This window comes from Halichoerus grypus, chromosome 10, assembly GCF_964656455.1.
Source record: "Halichoerus grypus chromosome 10, mHalGry1.hap1.1, whole genome shotgun sequence".
Classification (NCBI taxonomy): domain Eukaryota; kingdom Metazoa; phylum Chordata; class Mammalia; order Carnivora; family Phocidae; genus Halichoerus; species Halichoerus grypus.
This window is the reverse complement of record NC_135721.1, coordinates 134,312,687-134,336,304: the sequence shown is the minus strand read 5'-3', so window position 1 is coordinate 134,336,304 and position 23,618 is coordinate 134,312,687. Positions and strand designations below refer to the sequence as shown.

Genomic DNA, 23,618 nt, shown 5'->3' with positions numbered 1-23,618 from the left:
CTGCAACAACACTCTTAAATCCCACTCCCCTCCCCCAAACCCACTGCTTCCCATCTCAGGAAAAGGAACCACCACTCATTAACATGCTTGGGCCAAAAGCAATTACCCTAGATTCCTCTCTTCCTTCCCCACTCCACATTTAACCCGTCAGCCAGTTCTACCTTCAGAACAGATCTGGAATCGGAGCACTTCTCACCACATTCTCTCCACCGCCACCACCCTGGTGCTAGCCACGGTCTCTCGTGTACTCTGGGCCTGGATTCATGCAGTAGCCTTACAGCTTGCACACATACCATCTCACAATCTCACACCTCTCAGAGCCTACTCTCCCTACTTCACACTGTGGTCTTTTAAAAACGGACTCCTGCTCAGAATCCTCCATGGCTTCTCATCCCACAACAAAATCCCAAGTCTGTCCTGCGGCTGGCCTACCAGGAAGGCTCCTCCTCTCTCTCTGAGTCCATCTCCTGAGCCACTCCATCACTCCTCTGCAGGCACAATGATCTTGCTGCTGCTCCGTGAATACACCAAATTCAGTGCCACCTTGGGGCCTTGCACTTGCCCTTCCCTGTTTGGAATGGTCTTCCCCCAAATGTGTGTATGGCTTGCACACTCATTTGATACAGGTCTCAGTTCAAATATCACCCTCTCAGGGACATGGCCTTCTCCAATCACCCTTTTTAATACAGAACCCCTTTAATATAATGCCAAACCCCTTTCACCTCTACACAACGACCCCCCCTTCCACTGCCCCATTATCTGGCACCATGTTATATGTCTTTCCTGGTTTTTTATTTAGTGCCCATCTTTCCCACCAGAAGATGAGCTAAGGCAAAGGTTTTGTCAGTTTTTTCACCTTGGTCTCTCAAGTATCCAGAACAGTACTTAGCACACTGTAGGCATTCAGTAAGTACCTGATGAATGAACTGTCCAGGTCCTGTGCTAAAGCCCTCCAGCTACAGAGACGGCTCTGCTCCTCCTGCCAGAACCCTGGGAAGACAGTAAGCATGCTTGGGGAACCACTCCAGGACCCATCCAGAATTAAGAAATAAGAATCTGGGATTGAGGCTCTAGGATGATATATTTTGGGAAGAAAGAGAGAGAGAGAGAGAAATTATCAAATGATAGTGATATTAGTTAACGTTTAATTGTGCCAGGTCTGGGACACTTGGCTGGCTCAGACAGTAGAGCATATGACTCTTGATCTCAGGGGCATGGGTTCGAGCCTCACGTTGTGGGTAGAGACTACACAAAAATGAAAAATAAAATCTTAAAAAAAAAAAAAAAATTGTGCCAGGTCTATTCTAAGCACTTCACGTGTGTTAACTCATTTACTCCTAACATGCCCCATAGCGAAGACCATGAGGCACAGAGAAGTTAGATACTTTATCCAAGGTCATGTGACTTTTAGGGAGCAGGTCCAGGATTCACATCCAAGCAGTCTGGCCCCAGAGTTCACCTCTGAACTGGTGGGCTGCACACTACCTCTCATCGCACTGAATGCTGCACTAAAGCTAAGGGTGGGGGGCTGAACCCTGAGGGAAGTCCTGGAGTCTGAAAAGATGAAGGAACCCACCTTCTGAGCTGCAGGAAAGCCCTGGTGAGAGCCGTGTGGTGTGATCAAAGCGGGGCCTTCAGGGGACGTCACAGGGGTACAGAAGGGATATGAGGGAAGTGAATGAAGCTGAGAAATGCATGGAAGCATGAGGATATGAAAGGAATAATATTAAAAATAATTCTAGGAAGACAGGTGTGAGGGAGAAAACCGGGCCTCTCTTTTCTGACATGGGTTCTGAAAGCATCGATTGCCTCGACAGCATTTACAGCATGTAGAATAAACCAGAACTAAGACATGTGTTTGCACGTGTCTGTGTGTGTGTGTGTGCGTGTGTGTGAGGGTTTCTTACTCTAAACAGCTTATAAATAGTCATTTAAAATGGAAAATGAAAGCTGACACTGTTTAAGAAGAGAAAAAGTGTGGCCCAATTTTGAAAGACTTTGATCCTGGCCTAGGAATTCTGAACAATAACCTGTAAGATCTAGGAAGCCAATGAATGCTTTAAAATAAAGAAATAGCATGATCAGATTTCAATTTCAGAAAAACAGCTCTGAAAACTGTACACAGAAGAGCTTTAAGGGTGGGGGAAGAAGGGAGAATCAGAAACAGAGTTGGGACATGGGGCAATAATCCTGAAGGGACAGGGCCTATCCTCAGGATACGGCAGTGGGGATAAAAGAAACACCGTGGTGCAGAGGGTGCTGAGGTGGAGAAGAAGGGGGAGGGGGATAAAAGATGAGTCTGGGACTTCCAGATAACCCAGCACGGTGCAAGGACCATCCCAAGATATGAAAGAAACACTCGATGGGAACAAGTGGATGAATCCTGAATGCAGTATGGAAAATGTTGAGTCTGAGGTGCTTTCATGATAACCAGACAGGCAGGGAGGGATGCCTAGTAGGCATAGCCCAGGGATCAAAAGACCTGCTTGGAGATACAGATTTGGAAATTTTCTGTGCAGGAGTGACAGCTGAAAGCACTGTTAATGAGAAAACATAAAGAGAATGGCACTTAAGTGGAGAAGACAGAGGAAAGAGCCTGGGAAATGTCAACACCCAGTAAAAGAAATGATAAAGAGGTGGGCAGTTCACCAGAAAAGTCAAAAGTAAGTGTCACAGACAGAAACCTGGTGAACTACAAATGGTTTCAGTGGAGTGGTAAGGCCTGAGAATTGAAAGGAAAGTGAAGACGTAAACCAGTAATTGAGATTCATTGTTTCCAGAAATTTAGTTGTGATGGAAGACTGGGCATTCACTTAAGTGGGGGAAGGTCTGGGGAATGCGATTTCTTTTCAGGAAGGGGACACTTCAGCATGTTTGTAGGCACAGGGCAGGAGTTAGTAGAAGAGAAATCTGAGACACCAGAATAGGCTGACTAATGGAGCAAGATACCATACGTGACGGGGAAGGAACGGGTAAAGAACACAGGGTGAGAAGCCAGTTCTGGCTCTGAAACAGGAGGTGAGGATGGGTGAGGAGAGAAGTCTGCAGGAGAGAGAACAGTGCCCCACAGGGTAGAAACTCCGTACATACTTCTGAGTGGAAGGCACTGTGCCCACACGGATCAGCTACTCCCACTGGCTTTACTGGTGGGTCTCACCATCCCTCACCAGACAGAGTCCCTCCTCTCTCTCCCGTTTCTCTCCTTCCTCAGCCTTCTGATGCCCAGACACCGTGAGTGCCCTGAGGCCCTGCCCCGTGCCACGCACAGCACAGGCGCCGGTATCTGGGGAGGACAGACACGTCGTCCAGAAAGGGCACAGATCTCCTTGATTAACGAGGAGGGGAGTCAAGAAACCAAACACACCTTACTAAGTGTGGGCTATGGACCCAGACACATGTGAGTGGAGAGTGACAGGAGAGTGACCCAAGAACGGAAGCTGTGTTGAGCCTTGAAGGGAAGTGGGAGGGGCAGCAGACGTGACGAGGAACATACTCACTCTGCAAAGCCCTAGACCAGGAAGGAGGAAAGGCTGGAACACAGATGAAGGAAAGACAGGGGATCAAGGGGAACAGGCCCAAATGATTTTCCAGGGGCGCCTGGGTGGCTCAGCCATTGAGCGTCTGCCTTCGGCTCGTGTCGTGGTTCCAGGGTCCTGGGATTGAGCCAGCATCAGGCTCCCTGCTCAGTGGGGAGCCTGCTTCTCCCTCTCCACACCCCCTGCTTGTGTTCCATCTCTGTCTCTATCAAATAAATAAATAAAATCTTTAAAAAAAAATGATTTTCCAGGTCCTGTTAAAAAATTTAAACTTCAGGGATGCCTGGCTTGCTCAGTCAGTGGAGCACGCAACTCTTGATCTCAAGATTGTAGGTCCGAGCCCCACATTGGGTGTAGAGATTACCTAAAAATAAAACCTTACAAAAAAAATTTAGGGGGGCCTGGGTGGCTCAGTCGGTTGAGTGTCTGGTTGGTTTCAGCTCAGGTCATGATCTCAGGGTCGTGGGATCAAGCCCCACATCGTGCTCTGTGCTCGGCGCAGGGTCTGCTTCTCTCCCTCTCCTTCTGCCCCTCCCCCCAACTCGTTCTCTCCCTCTCTCTAAAATAAATAAATAAATCTTCTAAAAAATTTAAAATCATTCTTTTGACAATGGAGAGACATTTAATGATTTTAAGCAAGCAAGAGATGAGCTCAGATCTGCATATTTGAAAGTGTCACTGGTATAGAGAGAAGGGAGAAGACTCAGACAGGAAGGCCAATCAAGAGGCTATTACAGTCATCCAGGGGGAATGAGGCAGCCACAGAGGGGACAAGGAAGAAGGGGCAGATTTGAGTCATGGGCTCTCTGAGTCACTGAACTGGTCAACTGTGTGGATATGGGCACCACTCACACATAGAGATGGCTGCAGGAAGAGGAGATGTGAAGAGAAAAAGCAAAGGGAGTGAGGAGGGCAGTTTGGAGCCTGCTGCATTTGAGGTCCCTGCAGCCCTGTGTATGGGCTTGGGGCAAGCCTGGGGTGATCCATGAGTGCCAGCAGAAGAGCCCCCCAGCAGGGAAAAGTGAACACAGAGGGAGGGAGGGAGGGAGGAAGGGAGGGAGGGCACCTGAGAAAGAAAAGCGAGAAGAGGCAGAGAAGGAAACCCTGTAGCCCTCTGCACTACCAACAGGACTCCAGGAAGAGTGGGAGAAAGGGGCCCGCGGGGCGGAAGAAGCCACCAAGGCTAAGGGAGGGGAAGGAAGAGCGTCAGAGGCAGGATGGCACCAGTAAGCGCCACAGGGAGCACACGGAAGACAGGGACACTGTGCACGTGGGAGCGCAGCGGTAACGGTAAGGAGGGTCCTGGGCACCAGCAGCAGGAGCGAGGGGCCCTAAGAAGAGGTATTAAGACTACTATCTGCAGAAGCCTGTCGGGACCAAAGGGGACGTGAGGGGAGCTGTGAGAGAGGGCAAGCATGACTGAGAAAGCAGTCAAAGGCGGAAGAGAGCACACTCGGAGGCTTACTGGCGACCACTGACTGGCCGAGCACTACACTCAGGGCCTCCGTGCGAGCGGGATATGTAGAGAAAAAAGGAAATAATCTTGCTTTGAAGGAGAAAGGCAACAAAGGCATTCATTTAAAAAAGTAGTGATAAAATAAATAGACCCAAATGAACGTTGGAAGTTTTCTTGGGACTTCTTCAGATGACCTCCCACGTTTCTTCCACCTCTGCTGTTCCGAGTGAGATTAGAGGTCAGCTAGACGCCCACGGTAACTGTGATCCTTCTGTCCCCAAATCACAGGAGGAAGTCTTGAATGAGCACACCTGCAGATTCTCTAAGGAGTGATTCATGGCTTTCCTTCATCCAATTAGTAAAGCAGTGTCTGACTTTAAAAAGGTCAAAAAGCACGGATTTAGATTTTCAGAGCAGTCCATCAGGATACATTTATATGCCAACAAATCAATTCAACCAGCAGAATGAGAATTCAAATAAGGCTCCACAAGGACAAACCTCTGGTTTTATTCTTCTGTATGCTTCTATTTCAAACGGTCATACCAAACACTGAAAAAACGACCATGTACAGGGTTGTACCCCTTCTTTGGAGTCAGCAGAAGAAAAGGATAAGAAAAGAATACACTCATTACTAAGTGAAAGAAATCAGTCTGAAACGGCTACAGCCTGCATGATTCCAACTCTATGGCGTTCTGAAGAAGAAAAAACTATGGAGACAGTAAAAAGATCAGTAGTTGCCAGGGGCTGTTGAGGAGAGAGGGGTGACTAGGTGGAAAACAGGATTTTTAGGGCAGTGAAAATATTCTGTATGATATTATGATGGTGAATATTTGTCATTGTACATGTGTCCAAACCCACAGAATGGACGACACTGAGAGCGAACCCTAATGTACAGAGTGTACTGTAGGTGATGATGATGGGTCAGTGCAGGGTCATCAGTTGTAACAAATGTGCCGCTCCGGTGGGGGGACGCTGACAACTGGGGAGGCTTTGCACATGGTAACAAAGGGTATATACAAAATCTCTGTACCTTTCTGTTAATTTTACTGTGAATCTAAAACTGCTCCCAAAAAGGGGGGAGGGTGGTTCTTAAAAAGTACCTACTGGGTTTTTTTTCACTACTGGGAAAAACTAAAGAAACAGAACCTAAAGGAGTTTGCATTCTAGAAGAAAAAATAAAGCAGTTAGAAAATGAAGCACTGAGAGTAAGGCATAAACAAAATATGCAAATGACATACAATCCGTACAATTTGAGGAGATGTAGAAAAAACTAGATGAGAATATCTCCAAGAATACTCAGGAAAGGTCAATAGAATAGTGAGCTTTTAAAGAGGAAAAGAGCGTTTGTTAATTAAATATTCAGGCGCCTGCTAGTACAAAGCACACTGGTAGGAACTATGGGAAATACAAGACCCATTTCTGCCCTCAAGGAGCTTTCCATCTTTCTTCTTCAGCTAAAGTAAACTTTCATCTCACGTTCTCAAGGCTCAAGCTGGAAGGAACACCAAGAGATGTTCAGTTCAGGGGCGCCTGGGTGGCTCAGTCGTTAAGCATCTGCCTTCGGCTCAGGTCATGATCCCAGGGTCCTGGGATCGAGCCCCACACTGCTTCTCCCTCTCTCACTGTGCCTCTCTCTGTCAAATAAATAAATAACAAATTAAAAAAAAAAAGAGAGAGATGTTCAGTTCAAGCGCCCTCCCCCAACAGAAGAGGAAATCAAAGCCAGTGATCCTCGCTGAGTGTCCCCAAGTGACAGCAAGGGCAGGCACAAAGTTTCCCTTTGTAATACAGGGCACACAGCCTTTGCAGGCTGAAAGACTTTGGTGCAAATGACACCTTTCACCAAGTCCTGGGCCTATGTTCTCTCACTTCTAAACCGGGAATGGTGGGGCGCCTGGGTGGGGCAGTCAGGTAAGTGTCTGACTCTTGGTTTGGGCTCAGGTTATGACCTCAGAGTTGTGGGATCGAGCCCTTCTGGTTCTGTGCTAATGTGCAGTCTGTTTGAGATTCTCTTTCTCTCCCTCACCCTCTACCCCACACCCTTCCCCCCCCTTAGATGAATAAATCTTTAAAAATTAAAAAATAAACCGGAGATGGTGATAACAGGACTTCTGAGATAGGTACCATTCCTTTCCTTCCCTTCCCTCTACTGTACTATACATGCTGAATGGTGAAACTAAAGGCTAAACTCGTCCACAGTAGAGTGACATCATCTGGGGTCTCAGGCACTGAGAAAATAAAGGACTTCCAGTAGGTAGAAGGGAAGATACAGTGACAACATTAGCACATAATTGTCAACACTAATAAATTAATGACACAGTCAGAAGCGATCAAGTTAGAACAGAAGTTCTTAAGGGAAAAAAAGAAGTGGCAGAAAGATTTGCTGAAAGTCAGTAAACTCAGTCACTCGAAGGTTCCAGAACAACTCTGTACTTCGTGGCAGCAGTACTGCGGAGGCCACGGAGGCCATTACTGGATTACGATTACAGTTAAGCACCGTTCCTTTTTCTCTCATTTCTCTTTCACTTCTTCTCGATTCCCACTGTCCTGTTTCCAGTCCTTCTTTCATCTTCCTAACAACAGAATACATAAGAAAATCTAGGGCCTTCCTAGGCAGCCATGCTCCCACTCATGGTTCAAGGGAAGAAGGAGTGCCAACATGGTGATAAAGGACACGGGCTTTGCAGTCAGAGGGACCTTGGCTCCAATCCCAGCTCCGCCTCTAATGCAGGTTCATGAACCTGAAGATAACCGTGTCTACTTCCTAAGCCTGTTGTTAGAATTAAGTAAACGAGCAGGTTTAGAAAACTGCCTAGCACACAGTATAAGCCCAGAGTCATAAATCTCACATGCCTCCTTCCCATGAGATCGAAATCCCAAAGAACAACACAGCTTTTTCTAGGCTCCCAACTGGGGACAACACATAAGTGTCCTGTCTCCATAGTCTTCTCTCCCCCTCTACCACCTAGAAGCTGGGTACTTTAAGAGCCAGGACTCCTCCCCAGTCCCCAACCCAATGCCTGGCCCATAGGAAGCCTTCACTATGTGGTGATAGAACCAACCCCGAATCAGTCATGTTTATTCCACCAGACAAGAAGGGGTTGTCTGTCCATGAAGAAAACCTCAAAGGATGAGTTGCAGAAAAGGAAGAAACCCCAAATATTCACAATTGGATGATCATCTGTTATGCACACAATCATCATATCCATGCATGTCTCTAAACCCTCTCCAGTCGGATTCCTATGCTTGCAGGTCATCACTTGGGAAAACGAGGACTTCCAAAGTACACCTCATACAGAATAAAAGAGCACTTTTTGTTATACACCTTGAATTAGTCTCTTTCAGCATTTGAGAAATCTCTAGTTATATATTAACTTACCCTGTTTGCTTCCTGCTGAAGGGAGGGACCTATCAGGAACACTCAGGACTAAAGGCTTTGCAGCCCTACCTGTAAAGTTTAAAGTTTAAGGTGGCATCTATAAAGGTCATTTATGTTAGATACTCCTATCTTCATAAACACCCTTCAAACTTCTCTAATTCCCCCTTCACAAACCTGCAAACCTGTGACATCCCTATCACACGCACATGTCACGCCACCGTCCAAAGACTCAATAACAGAACTGCAAATTACTTGAAAGCTAATGTTTTCTATGTACATAATCATGAAACACCACCAAAATCTGATATAAAAAGTGAATATTCACAAGGTAAACCAAAGAATGCTTCCAAAGCATTTGTCATCAATATAAACTTTTTTAAAGAGTATGGTACAAAATCCCTCATAAAAAAATTCCACAAAGAGGGGCATCTGGGTGGCTCAGTCGGTTAAGCGTCTGCCTTCAGTTCAGGTCATGATCTCGGGGTCCTGGGATCAAGCCCTGCATCAGGCTCCCTGCTCAGTGGGGAGTCTGCTTCTCCCTCTCCCTCTGCCCCTCCCCACAGCTCATGCATGCACGCACTCTCTCTCTCAAATAAATAAATAAAATCTTTTAAAAAAATTCCACAAAGAATAATTCTTAATTAATTCATGTTCTTAAGCAATTATCCTGACAGCTACTAATACTTCCTTAATGGTTATGAATTCTCTGCATTCCTCCCCCAAGAATGAACCCCTTTATGAGTTCGTTCTAAAGAGATGACAGTGATATACTGGAAAGAAATGGGCTTTGGTGCTAGACACCAGGGTTAAATCCCTGCACCCCCATTTACCACTATAGCCTCATTCAGGGGCCAGCTGTCTAACCACCGAGTAACTGGCCTCACAGGATTATGCCGTAGGTTAAGCAAGACAAAGAATATAAAGCATCTACAACAGTCCCTACACTTTGTGGACTACCTTCTGAAAATGAAACATTTATCTTCTAAAAATGTTCGTTCTTCCCCTACCTTTTCTTTCCAAACGAACATCAGCATACCACCACAGCTGCTGCTCTTAGCTCCAGACCCAACCCAGAGCGGAAGCAGGGGGAGTCTACCACTTGGCCCCTTACAAATATGCCCTCTGCTCCTAGCTCCCTAGGTTCAGCTTTCTGTTCCACTCCATTCTCTCTGCACCCTCCAGCCTGTAGAGACAATCCAAGCAACTGAGCTGTAAAGGTTCCAAGCCGCATCACAAGCAATTCAAATCTAGGTAAATGGTCCAGGAGTCCACTCCACTGCCTTAAAGAACAATCCAAAAGACTCAAACAACAGTCTCTCATTCTCTCCCCCAAAATATTTATTTCCCTAACCACCCTTCCCAGATAGGCTAATGTAGGAGCCTACCGAATTGCCCACGTGTACTAATTCGAACACATTATGAGTTATCGGTAGGAATGTGTACCCACCAGCCATACTTGAGGTGCCCACGTGGCCATGTACACATACACACAACCCAAAAGTCTGACTACTGAAGACATTATCTGACACTGATGAAAAGAAATACTAACCTACCAGTCAAAACCTGATGATAACCCTCTGAAATGATAAAGGAAAACTCTAAGAAGGTGTTTCTACAGCTTTACAGTTTTGTGCAATTAATGCTAAAATGTTATTAAAAGAAAGCACTTAAAGATTGTTTCCCATGGAACTATCCCCATTTTCTCAATGATTTTTTTTTCTATGTAAGGAAGGAAACGCTAAAGCACATTAAGGCATTGTATCTAGATATCAATGGCTTCTGTTAACACATTTAGCATTTTGAAAAAGAGATATTCTAGAGATACTTCTTTGCCACGTTGATTTTTTTTAAAAATAATCTTAAAATGTCTGTCAAGTTCAGTAACTTTGTTTCCATAAACAAAGCTCTTTAAACAACTCTTGTTTTTATAAAGCCAGCAGCCCAGGTCCGTCAGGTAAAAACTTCAAAGAAGGCACATATCCACTGAGCAAGGGCCAAAGCAATCCTAGATGTGCGATGCTGATGACAGCCTGAAAGGGGCCGAAAATGACAGAAAACGAGGAAGCAAGCCTGGAAACCATAATGTAACTTTGTTTTTAACACAATCCCCGCTGCAAAATAACTGTGCAGAAGGCTTTTATTTTATTTTATTAAAGACACTCTATGGCAACCTTGTCTTGACTAATGGAACCCAGCACTCTTTGTGTTGGTCTTTCTTGTCATCTTGCTGAAAGCTGTGCTCATTTGTTCCAAATCATGGTCATCCTTCAGATGGCAAATTTTTCAAATACAAATGGGGGATGGATGAAGCAATCTTGGAGGTAATTCCTTACGTAAAAATTCAAGCTTCAGGTTTTAAAATTTGAGCCTAAGGGTAATACTTAAGTGATAACCAGAACAGTTTACTCCCTTGACTCCTCCCCTAATTTTCAACTACCAAGTGGTTGGGACTGCAGGTCAAAGTTCTCAGTATTTTGTCCTCAGAACTGGAAAAAAGAACGCTATATAATTTTAATAAATAAAGGACAGTGTTAATAATATTTAAGAGTTCACCTCTTTGATGAGCATCCATTCAGAGTAATTATTTTAATAAAGCCATACACAGATGTAAAGCTACCAAGCAATCATGAAGAGAACTATGGTACATGTCACAACCATACTCGTCAAGGAGCTGTCACCACTTTCCAGATATAAGCACATGGCCAAGTGGATCCATTTCTCCCCCTGAGGAGTTAACCATGAAGAAGAGAAGTAAGTAAGTGAATAAAAGAAAGTTAACTTCTGATTCACATTTTTCTCCCAGGAACATAAACTCAGAAATAAATAGTACAATCTAAGAAGATTTAAGTTTGATTAAAGCTTAGTAAGTTTAATGCCACTTGCTTTTGATGAGCAAGCTGGTTAATAATTAAATAAATGAAGATAATCTATTCAGGATGGATTTAAACCACTACCATAAAGAATCTTAAGCACACTGCTGACATTTTGTTGTGCTGTAAAACACAGTCTGTTCTATGTGATCATGAAATGTTAAGGAAATCAGTGCTATACTAAAGCTAAAGAATTAATGCTGTACGTAGCATCTGAAAGATAATTACTGCATCTAACGGACTATATCTACAGGGTTTTATATTTTTTAGCTTCCTAAACAATATTAAATTACACATTAACTTAAGGGGGTGAACTAATGATTCTAAGCATGCTCTCCTCACACAAAAGACAGTGTCACTAACCTATCCTCCATCTACAGCACCCAGGTTCCTATTTTCTCCCCAAAGTGGTCATCAACCACACCAATCTATCGGTGTCATCCCTACTGACCAACAGCGAGATGTCCTGAAGGCCACTGGGTTCGTCTCAGAATAAAGCAAAGGTCCACAGTGGGTTTAAACCTCAACTAATCAGCTCATGAGGACAGTTAACAGCCCACTCTCACGTGACTGCTTCATGGGCGGGAGGGGGTGCTAGGATGTGAAGAACGATTAAGAGTCTTGAACAATGACCAAAAAAAACACAAGACATACTATTTACCACAGATGGAATCTGATAGGAGTGGACAGAGAGGAGAAAGAAAAGAACAGACACAAAGCGACTCACTCAGAAAGCTGTCTTTGAGCTGGACAACAAGTGGGGCCTCAGGGTCAGGAAATGCAAGGGAAAGGAAGAGTTAGGCCTTGGAAGACCTCAGATCAACAGAAAGAGTAACAACAGAAAGCACACTTTTCACAGGTTTCCAAAGAACTTTAACTCTTTCAGAAACGTTACCCACCCCGCCCCCAGAAGAGCTCGTACTATTTCACCAGGGCAAACGTCACAGTGTCATGCTTCTTTTCTGATTCTTAACACAATGCAGCCTGGCACTTTCTAGCAGTCTGAACAAAGTCACATAAGTCTGCGTTCCCTTTTCCTCAGTGATATCTTTAACTTCAACATAATCACAAAAAATGCCCAAGATGAAAAAGAATCCAACATATATAATCCCATATCATCTTTTTTTTTTTTTTAAGATTTTATTTATTTGACAGAGACACAGCAAGAGAGGGAACACAAGCAGGGGGAGTGGGAGAGGGAGAGAAGCAGGCTTCCTGCCAAGCAGTGAGCCGGACGCGGGGCTCGATCCCAGGACTCCGGGATCATGACCTGAGCAGAAGGCAGACGCTTAACGACTGAGCCATCCAGGTGCCCCTAATCCCATATCATCTTAAACTGCATTTAAAAGATGCTTCTTTTTTTCCTTTAAAAGATAATTAACTTTTTTCCTTTGGATGCTAAGTTGTGTTGTTTTAGACATTTTAATTATTGCCTTCTTATTAAGTTAGCTTGCAGGTTTGATTCATCTAAGTGAACCACCTGAATGAAGTCAGAGTCATCACCCTGAGTAACTTGGAAGAGATCAGTTAAATGTGGCAGTTCTCATCCTGAAATGAATGAACTCTATACAGCAAACCAGAGTACTGAGCCTCTATTCTAATTTGTCTTAGTGCTCAGTTTAAGACAAATAAACCAGTCTCATAAACTAGTTTACACATGCCTACAGAGGCCTCTTCTGAAGTCATGAGCCAACAGCCTTCAACAATTTGACACCATGACTTCTCTTGGACCACTTCCCTAGTAAAAATATCCAGTGACTTTGGCCGTCATTACTTTGGCCAACCCAGGGCCAGAAAGATCACTGTTCTCTGCTTTACCTTTCAGGTAAAGAAGCTGAAATGATTAAACCAGTTGTCTAAATACAACCTCCAATATCTGTATAATATTGTGTGTTTACAAAGCTGCTGAACAGCCACAGTACCTACTCCTAAGCAACAACAAAACTCTCTACAGGAGGCAAGGGTTCCATCCCCATGGACTGAAGAACGACCTGACGTGGAGGAGCGAAGCTGCCAGCCCAAGGTCAAACATCTTTACATGAAAGAACTGGTACGAAAACTTTAATTTTCTCCAATCAGAACCTCTTTCCATAACATAACATTAGAGGAGTGTATGTACTGGGAGGCAGGTGGGGGGATGGGAATCAATGCAGGAAGGACTAGCTAAGGAAAAGCAACACAATCTGAACTTGGGTATTGGTTGTGTCTGTGCACAGAAGGCCTTGATCTTACTCCTACCTGCTAGCTAGCCTCATCTCCTACCTTGCCTTGCAACCCCAACAAATGCTCTTTGCGGCTGTCATTCCGAACTCCTAGTGGCATCCCAAAGGGGCCCAATCATCTCAGTCTTTTTGCCTCTATACGTGGGATTTCCTCTGCCTGACATGCTCCCCACCCATTTCTTCTTTTAGTCTGCTTCCATCTGACCTTTAAACTCAGCTCAAATGACGTATTTTTCAGGAGCTGACCTCCTTACTGCTCTTGGAGCACTCTGATTACCTTCTATCATGGCACCGTCCTGGATGATTCTGTCATCTGCCCCCTTCCCTAGACTTAAGTTCTGGGGTGGGGTGTTGAAGGAGAATGTAATTCGTCTTCCCTGGTATCTGACGTGTGGAGCAGACACTCAGTAAATGTTTGTGAACTAAATGAATGCATGTGCCAGCACTCAGGAGTAGCTCAACCATGCTTCTGGGGTAGAGAACTTCGGACAATTCGAGTGCAAACCATCGCCCTCCACCTTCACTTTCGCTACTTGGATTCCTTTCCCAGGCTGGCTGCTCCAGGAGAAGGCCATGAGAACATCACCCAAGCCAAAGTACCGTCAGAGAACTACAATCCAGGTTAGGTTTGTGGGGTTTCTTGTTTTTGTTTTATTTTCATTTTAACTGGAAAACCTTTGGTTCTTTATACCATGTGGAGGCATTTCAGATTGTTATTTGGGGAGGCAAAGGGGCAGCCACAGTTCTGGAGTATTCCCCAGGGGTCAGACAGCATAACTGTTAAAGAGTGTGAGCCCTGAAGTCTGAGTTCAAATGTGCCACGTGCCAGCTGCGTAACTTTGGGTAAGTTACCCTAGACTACCTCCTGCCAGTCCACAGAAACTAGGGTGCTCTGGCCAGCATTCATTCCACAGATAGCTGCTGAGCACCCACGGAGGGCCAAGCGCTGCGGTCCCTGGTGACCCGGCCATCTGACACAAAGTCTACTCTCATCACATCACTTGCTGTACTTCCTTCACTGACCTTACCACTACCTGAGATACTCTCCTTTGCTGATTTGCTCCCCCCACCTTTCCCACGAGAAGGTAAGCTCTATGATGCCAGGGGACTGGTCTCTTGTTCATTCTCTGTCTCTCCAGTGCCAAGCACATACCTAGTACACGGCTACTCAACACGTCTTAAATGAAGGACTGGGAAAGTCTACGTGGTCCCCACTGCCCCATGACACTTGTACTTCAGTGGGGAAGGCAGGGGAGGAAAAAAAAAAAACATACAAAGTCGAAAGCTGCACTTTACACAGGGCCCTGGCTTGCCACCAGCACACGGGGCGCACTGGGTTTCCCCGGGCTCCAGGTCCAGGCTGCTCCGGGCGGGAAAGGCCCTCGGCCCCCGGGGGCCCCCGCGCGCCCCCAGCCTCACAGAAGTGGGCCACGGGCACCAGGAGGCCAGCAGAAGACCAGCAGAGCCCCGTCCCATCACAGCTGCGGGGGCGCTTCCGCTCACGCATCCCACAGACGTTGATCGGGCCGCTAGGGCGTGCTGGGCACCGGCAGACAGACGGCCAGGTCCTGTCCTCATGGAGTTTCCCTTCTCGTGCACAGACGCAGTAAACAAGTGCGTAAAACGGTCCTCGGAGGTAGTGTGAGTGCCCTGCCGGCGCGGAACCGAGGTGTCACTGGGGACGACCGCAGCCGTCCGCCGCGGGCCGCCCGGAGGAGGCAGCCCCGGGTCAGGGCAGCCCCGCGGAGGGCGGCGCGCGCTCGGCCCGAGGACCACCCCCCCCGGAGGCTGGACGGTGACCGCGCCCAGCGCCTCGAGGGCCGGGGGCGCGCGGGGAGGCTCGGGGCGAGGCGCGGGCCCGGGACGCCCGGCGGCCCGACGGACTCCGGGCGCGGGGCGGGCGCGCCGTCGGGCGGGGCGGGGACCGCGGGCCGGGCGGGCACCCACGTCACCGCCGCGCCGCCGGTGCCTGCGAGCGCGGGAGGGGGCGCGGGGCGGCAGGGCCGGGCCCGCGGCCGAACATGGCGGGCCTCCGGCTTACCTCGGAATTTGAGCTCGTGCTGCGGCTCGAGGCTCAGGACCTGCTCCACCTTCGCCATGTTCCTCAGCGGCGGGGCACCTCTGCCGGGGAGACCCCCTGAGAGGTCACCTGAGGCGAGAGGCGTTAATGCTGCGCCCCCTTTAAATTCGGAAAGGGGGGGCCGGCCGGGACGCGGGCGGGGGTCGTCTACGGGGTGCGCGCGGGGGGGGGGGCGCGGCCTACGCGGTGCAGGCGGAGGGCGAGGGCGAGGCCGCGGTGCCCGGCGAGCGCACGGCACGCACGCACGCAGCGACGCACGCACGCACGCACGCAGCGGGCTGGCCGGCTGGGCCCTGCGCGCGCTCGGGCGGCGGGAAGCTGCGCGCGCGGAGCCCCTCCCGGCGCTGTGCGCAGGCGCGGCGCGGCCGCAGGGCGGGGCTACCGAGTAGCAGGGGGCGGGGCGTCATGCAGGTCTGGAGGCGGGGCCGCCCGGGATGCTCAGAAGTGAGGACAGTCATCTCAAAGGTTATTTACTCAGGGCCCATGGGGACCAACCATTGTGTAAAGTGCTTTAGTCAATAATAATAAAAAGAAGCAGCTTCCACTTTACCCTTGCTTATGTAGTGCCAGGCACTGGTAGAGACTGAATAATAATGAAAGTACTATTTATTCTTATCATAAGCATGTTTATAAGTGAGTGGTATGTGCTAGGCACTGTGACGTATGGTAAGCAATAAATATATAGCAAGCTACCAATTATTGCTTGCTGCTTTTGTGCCACTCTGCTGAACGCTTTCAATAACAGCACCGTCGAATGAATGAAAGCTACTCTCTATTAAATGTTTACTATGTAACAAGCATTGTACTGCATCCTTTACTAATATATGCAACAAACATTTACAAATAAAATGATCAGAGAAATTGACCTGGTTCCTACCCTCTAACTAGAACCAGCTGGAGAGCTAGCCTCTGAAAAAATAACCACACAAATAAATTATGTCATTAAAAATTGCTGGGAACCTAAATTTGCTTGGCCTCCGAAGTGAACATTACATCATTATTGCTATTTAAATATTATGTCATTATGTAATGTTTACTACATAAAATATGTATTCTTAAGGGCGTCTGGGTGGCTCAGCCGGTTAAGTGACCGACTCTTGGATCTCAGCTCAGGTGGTGATTTCAGGGTCATGAGATCCAGCCCCGCTCAGGCAGAGTCTGTTTAAGACTCTCCCAGCCCCTCCCTACACTTTGCATGTTCGTGCGCTCTCTCTCTCCCTTTCTCTCTCTCATTCTCTCAAATAAATACATAAATCTTTAAAAAAATATGCATGTTCTTAATCATCTCCTATACATATATATATGTGTAGAGAAAACAAACAGCGAATAGTTAATGTTGACTCTACTGTGGTAGGCATCTGGGTATCCTTTATACTATTCTTTCTACTTTTCTGTATACTTGAAATTTTTCGTAGTAAGTTTTTTTAAAGATAATCTTTGTCTTTTAACTAGAGCATTTGGTCCATTTACACTTATTATATTTACTAATACATCTGGATTTATTTCTACCACCTTATTTTGTGCTTTCTATTTGCTGTGCCTATGTTTTTTTTTTCTTTTTCCTCTCTTTTCTTCCTTAGGGCTGATTTTCTTTTTTCTCATTCTCTTTTCTTCCTCTTATACATTATCTCTATTGTTTTCATGATTACCCTAGAAGTTGTGACATGGGTACTTATGAAAGTCCAATTTTTAAAATGTCTTTACCATGCTTCATTAAAATACAGGGACTTTGGGACACTTTAACTCTAACCACCCATCCCCCAAATTATATGCCTTAATTGTGGTGTATTTCAGGTTTAATCTTTTCCTTTTCATCCCATAAGTCATTACTAAATTGTTTTATACGGTTGATGTTAGTTTAGACTCAACCACACAGTTACCAATTTCTTTGCCCATCTTTTCTTCTTGCATCTCAGAACTTAACAACCAGGATCACGTTCCTTATGCCTGAAGTACATTCTTTAAATTCTATTTCATTAAGGGTTTATTGGGCCAAACTCTGTTTCTGTTAATCTGAAAATGACTTTATTTTGCCCTTGTTCTTGAAAGATATTTTGGTTGGTTTACTAAGGTTTCCAGCTACCATTGTTACTGTTGAGATTTCAGATGATAATCTCCTCATCATCCCTTCAAAGATGGTCCGTTTCTCCACCTATTCTGGTGTTCTGCAGTTTTACCATGATGTGTTTTTTTATTTATTGTCTTAGACTATTCGGGCTGCCATAACAAAATGCCATGGAATGGATAGCTTAAATAACAGCAGTTATTTCTCACGGTTCTGGAGGCCAGGAGGTCCAAGACCAAAGCGCTGGCAGACTCCATGTCTGGTGAGACCCTACTTCCTGGTTCACAGTCTGACAGTCTCCTGTGTTCTGGGCCTTCTCTCTAAGGACACTAGTCCTGTTGATGAGGGCTTCACCCTCATGACCGAAGCTCCTCCTACATGCCCCACCTCCCAACACCATCCCATGGGGGATGAGGTTTCCACATAGGAATTGGATACAAACCTTCAGTCTATAGTCTATAGCACTTACATTGCTTGAATTCTCAGGGTTTTCTGTATTTGTTGTTTGGTATCTTTCATCCTTCTGGAAAATTCTCAGACAACATGAAACATTGGTTTTTATTGCTGTAAGATACACATAACACATAATTTACTAGCTTACCTATGTTAAGTGTGCCATTTGGTGATAGTGAATACATTCACCCTGTTGGGCAACCATCACCACCATCCATCTGCAGAACTCTTTCTCTTGCAAAACTGGAACTCCACACCCAGTAAACAATAACTCCCCATTCCACCTTCCCCTGACCCCTAGTAACCAGGGGTTACTCTACTTTCTGTCTTTGTGAATTTGACTACTCTAGAAACCTCACAGAAGTGGAATCATACCGTATTTGTCCTTTTGTATTGGGCGAATTTCACTTAGCATAACGTCCTCCAGGTTCATCCATATTGGAGCATGTGTGACAGCATCTCTTTTAAATATTGCCTCAGCCCCATTCTCTCACTCTTTCTTCTGGAAGTCTGACTAGTAGTTTATTCAACCAGTGTTATTCAAACTGTAGGTTGTTTCCCAAGAGTGACTTATAAAATCAATTTAGTAGGTTGTTACCAGCACTGAGAAAGAAAATAAATAGCAAATATCAGAGTGTGTTGTATTATTTCATGAAACTTTTGTTTCAGTTGTATTTATTAACATACTTATACATATATCTATGTAGTGAGTCACAAATAAAATGCATTTATTACTGTGGACTGTGGTAAAGAGAGAGAGAAAGAGAAGTCTGTAAAACATATCATTCTCCATATCTCTTTACTTCTCTGTCATAGCTTAATCTCTCATTTTTATGTCCCACATCACGGATATTTCTTCAGACCTCCCCTCCAGTCACTAATTTTCCTTTAGGCTGCTGATAAACCTGTTCCAGGAATTTTTCATTTCAGGATTTTTTTTGAGTCTATAAGTCCTGTTTCGTTTTTGTTACATATCTTAGTGGTCACACTGGCAGGTTTCTGACGTTGGTTTTAGCCTCCACCCCTCCCCAGGAAATGGTGCCCTTTGAGGTGTGAGGGCTGGTCTCCACTGTTGTCACCTGGGGCACCCAGCAGTGGCAAGTGGCCAGGTCTGCTTGATGAGGGAAGTCCATGTTCTCGGGCCCAGGCAGGACTTCACATCTGCCACGACGGCCACTTCATAAATGAACCCAGTGAGCGAACAGTGGCACCACTGGGAAAAAGCACTGTCATCTGCAAAATGTGTCACCTGGTCCACTTGATTACTGGAGAGTCACTGCTTCCGTAGATGCACTTGGGTGGGCATTCACACGGGACACAGGTATTTTCTCACTGTTCCCATCCTGAGAACCATCCACATCCCTCTTTCCCACACTTCTTTCTCACCCAGCCCAGCTCCGCCATGTCTGTCCCTGGCCACGGCTGTCAGTGAGTGTACATTTGTGCTCTCTGGTCATGGCTCAGCCAGACAAAGTAGGCATCCCAATGTACTGCTTGAGATTTGGGAAAATATATGAAGTCCATTTAGGTTGTAATTCTGCCACCTGCCTAATTAAATTTGGGGTATGATTTCCAGCGAGGGCAAAAAACTATAGCTACTAGAAATAAAAGATTAATTTTGGGCTCTATAGAATCTCCCTGGTTTTCTGACTGTGAGTTAAGCTTCGTGTTTAAAGAGCTTGTCACTTTCTTTCTGCAAGAGCTCCAGTGAACTCAGATGCAGCCACACCACCCCACAGTCTTCTGTCCTCACGGCTACAAAAGCGTAGCATCCACCCAGCTCTTGGAGGCCCTTCTTCTGTGGGCACTGTGGCACAATCCAATGTGGATGATAACGTAATAAGTAGTGATGCCACCATGGGTTACTGGTGGACTCCTTGTAACCTTTGCTATGCTGAACTAGCCCTCTGGAGAAAAGAATAACTCTGATTTGTAGTTGTTTCAGATTTCTGTGGTGCAAACGCTCCCACCATGACTGATTTTAAGCTACTTACGGGATGTCACTGAACAGAGTTGAACCAGTCACCAGCTGGTATGAGCCCACTCCAGCCCAGCCCTGCTGGGATCCCATCCGGCTGACACTGCTGTCGGGCACGAGGATGTAGCCGCATCAGTCCTGGAATACTTTCTTCAAGGATCCGTATCCTGGGACCACTCTCAGTACCAAGTGGTGTCAGTCAAGGTCCAGCCAGGAAAGAAGAAATTACAACAGTTTTTTGTTTTTTAAGATTTTATTTATTTATTTGAGAGAGAGACAAAGAGAGCATGAACAGGGGGAGGGGCAGAGGGAGAGGGAGAAGCAGACTCCCTGCCTAGCAGGGAGCCCAATGAGGGGCTCAATCCCAGGACTCCAGGATCATGACCTGAGCCGAAGGCAGACGCTTCACCAACTGAACCACCCAGGTGCCCCACAACAGTTATTTTGACAAAGATCATTTAGAATAAGGAAATGGTTAAACAGGTAATGAAAAACCGTAAAAGCCAGAAGAGAAGACAAAGGTATCACAAGGCTAGTGAAGTGAATGGGGAGTTATTGTTTACTGGGTGTGGAGTTCCAGTTTTGCAAGAGAAAGAGTTCTGCAGATAGATGGTGGTGATGGTTGCCCAACAGGGTGAATGTATTCACTATCACCGAATGGCACACTTAACATAGGTAAGCTAGTAAATTATGTGTTATGTTTATCTTACAACAATAAAATCCAATGTTTCATGTTGTCTGAGAATTTTCCAGAAGGATGAAAGATACCAAACAACAAATACAGAAAACCCTGAGAATTCAAGCAATGTAAGTGCTATAGACTATAGACTGAAGGTTTGTATCCAATTCCTATGTGGAAACCTCATCCCCCATGGGATGGTGTTGGGAGGTGGGGCATGTAGGAGGAGCTTCGGTCATGAGGGTGAAGCCCTCATCAACAGGACTAGTGTCCTTAGAGAGAAGCCCCAGAGCACAGGAGACTGTCAGGCTGTGAACCAGGAAGTAGGGTCTCACCAGACATGGAGTCTGCCAGCGCTTTGGTCTTGGACTTACCGCCTAGGGCAGGTGGAGCAGAGGGGCAGTGCCGGGTCATTAGACCCCAGGAGCTGGGGAGAGGGCCTTCGTGGAGGTGGGAGCGGACTTCTGAGGAGGCGGTGTGGACTGGCCAGCGCTGGAGGCCTCTGAGCGGATGCAACGCGTCTTCTCCTGGGATTACTATATAAAAGCCGAGGGCTGGCAGAACTGTGCTGCCAGGCGAGGGGTCGGTGCCGAGGTGATACAGGCAGGAACAGGAAGCCAACAGGAAGAGCAATCCCGGGGCCCCTGGGTGGCTCAGTCGGTTAAGCGTCTGCCTTAGGCTCGGGTCATGATCCCAGGGTCTTGGGATCGAGCCCCGCGTCGAGCTCCCTGCTCAGCAGAGAATCTGCTTCTCCCTCTGCTCCCCCTGCTTGTGTTTCCTCTCTCGCTCTCTCTCTCTGTCAAATAAATAAATAAATAAATAAATAAATAAATAAATAAAATCTTTAAAAAAAAAAAAAAGGAAGAGCAATCCTTTCCACCCCTTGTGCCTGTCTGTAGGTCTTCCTCAGAATCTCCTGCGTGTGCATCCTGCAGCGATGCATCTAGCCTTGGCTACAAAGGACCTCACTGTCAAGTGAGGGGAGTTGGGGGAGAAACACCACACCAGAATAATGACAATCTGTGATAAATACTAAACTACAGGAGAAGAAAGTTATGAAGAGACAGTAAACTTTGCTCTGGGGGCTGGGAGGAAAATGTAAATGCTCAGAGAGTATTTAGAGAATTGTCTTGGAAAGACCGTAAGAAAGATCTTGCCAGACAGGAAAAAAAAAAAGTGGAGGAATAGCACATGCAAAGGCCCTGGGGTACACGGCCTGCCAGGGCCTGCTTGGGGAAAGGCAAGGAGTTGTAATGGTTCCTCAAATGTATCTCGCTCCTCTTCTGTGTCAAGCGGTATATTAGCATAAGTATTAGTTTCTTATGGTGCTGTAACAAATTACCCCAAAATTGTGGCTTAAAACAACTCAGATTTGTTATCTCACAGTTCGGGACATCGGAGGTCTGAAATTGGGTCTGAAGAGGCTAAAATCCACGTGTGTTCCATCTGGAGGCTCCTTGCCTTGTCCAGCTTCTGGAGGTTGGCCACATTCCTTGCCTTGAGGCCCTCCCTTCCTCTTGAAAGAAAGCAGTGCGGGATCTCCAATCTTCTCTCTTAGACCTCTGCTTCCTTTGTACTGAGCATGTCACTGGGGGCCAGATACTACGCTAAGAGCTTTGTTTATGTTGATTTATTCAACCCAGCGTCGAGAGGGGTCCTTTATCCCCACTTTACGGATGAGGAGACCAAGAGACTGAGAAGGATAGCCAGCAAGGGGCAGGGGAGGTGGGAATCTTCTGTTAGGCTCGAGAGTCTAGATTTTATCCTTGGATATCCTTGCCTCTCACAATGTTTTTATACAGAGGAGTAACTGACCTATTATTTTGTTTTATTGTATTGCTTTTAGAAATTCTTTGTTTCTTTTTTATTTTGTTTAGTTTTTTTTTATTTTTTAAATTTGTGTTTTTAAAAGACGTATTGTTTTTAAATACCCTTTTTGGGGGCAGTGATTTTAGCTTTGCAGAGAAGTTGCAATAGGTGTATAGAGAGTTCTGTCTACCCCTCTGCCAGTATTCCCAGCATTATCATTTTAACGTCATTTCACATGACAGTGGCAGCAACATTATTGTTGCTGGGACATTATTATCCACTAAACTCCAGGCGATTTTTGGAGGTCACCAGTTTCTCCCCTACTGTCCTCCCCACCCCCAAGATCCCACCTTGCATTCAGCCAGTTTATTCTTCACAGAGATCCTCCAGAAGCCGACTGGAGGATGGCCTGATATGAAACCGGCATACGCAGCCGCGGCGGACCGAGGGCACCGCGCCGGGTACTGTGCTAAGCACTGTGCTGAGGACGCCGTTCGTCTCACACATTCTCATGATGTAGGCATAGTCATATTCTCTGGTTTGCAGATGAGAACACCAAGGCACCGAGGTTTAGCCACTTGCCCAGGAGGAGTGAGAGGCTGGAGAAGAGGACTTGGGTGAAGGGGACCAGAGCGGCGGGTGAGAGGCACACTTCTTACAACCAGGGGCCCAGGTGCCGGAGTGGGGTCAGGCCCAGGAGTCCCAGTGGCTCTGCCACAGGCCCTTTGCACTCGCTGTCGTCTCCTGCGCTGGACTTACCGAGGCAGCCGGTACATTGTCACCGTCATCACACGACTTCCTACATACCTGCTATGTGTTGGGCATCCTGCCAGGTGCTGGGGACATGCGGAGCCTGCTCTCAGAGGGAGGGGCACAGGAGACAGACGTACTCAAGTGAAAATGGACCTTGGGAAGGGAGTCCTCTGAAGAAAAACCGGCTGGCGTAGGGATGGAGTGGGAAAAGGTGACGGAGGCTGGGTGTGGGCTGTCCTGGATGCCGGTCCTAGAAAGCTGTTCCGGAGGGGGTTTCACGGGGCTCTCCAAACCCGGCTTCTATGTCAGCCACACTTTCCCCTCCCAGCCCTTCTGCT

At 46.6% G+C, this 23,618-nt stretch overlaps 1 protein-coding gene across 1 annotated transcript in view; it reads right to left on the bottom strand.

The window, feature by feature from the left end:
• The window catches only part of VAPB (VAMP associated protein B and C), a 57,907-nt gene extending 42,044 nt beyond the window's left edge, over nucleotides 1–15,863 (bottom strand). Inside the window, exon 1 of the mRNA XM_036094397.2 lies at nucleotides 15,505–15,863. Coding sequence (XP_035950290.1) covers nucleotides 15,505–15,562 — 58 coding nt within the window. The 5' untranslated portion in view covers nucleotides 15,563–15,863. The remainder of the gene's footprint in view (nucleotides 1–15,504) is intronic.
• Nucleotides 15,864–23,618: the final 7,755 nt, after the last annotated feature.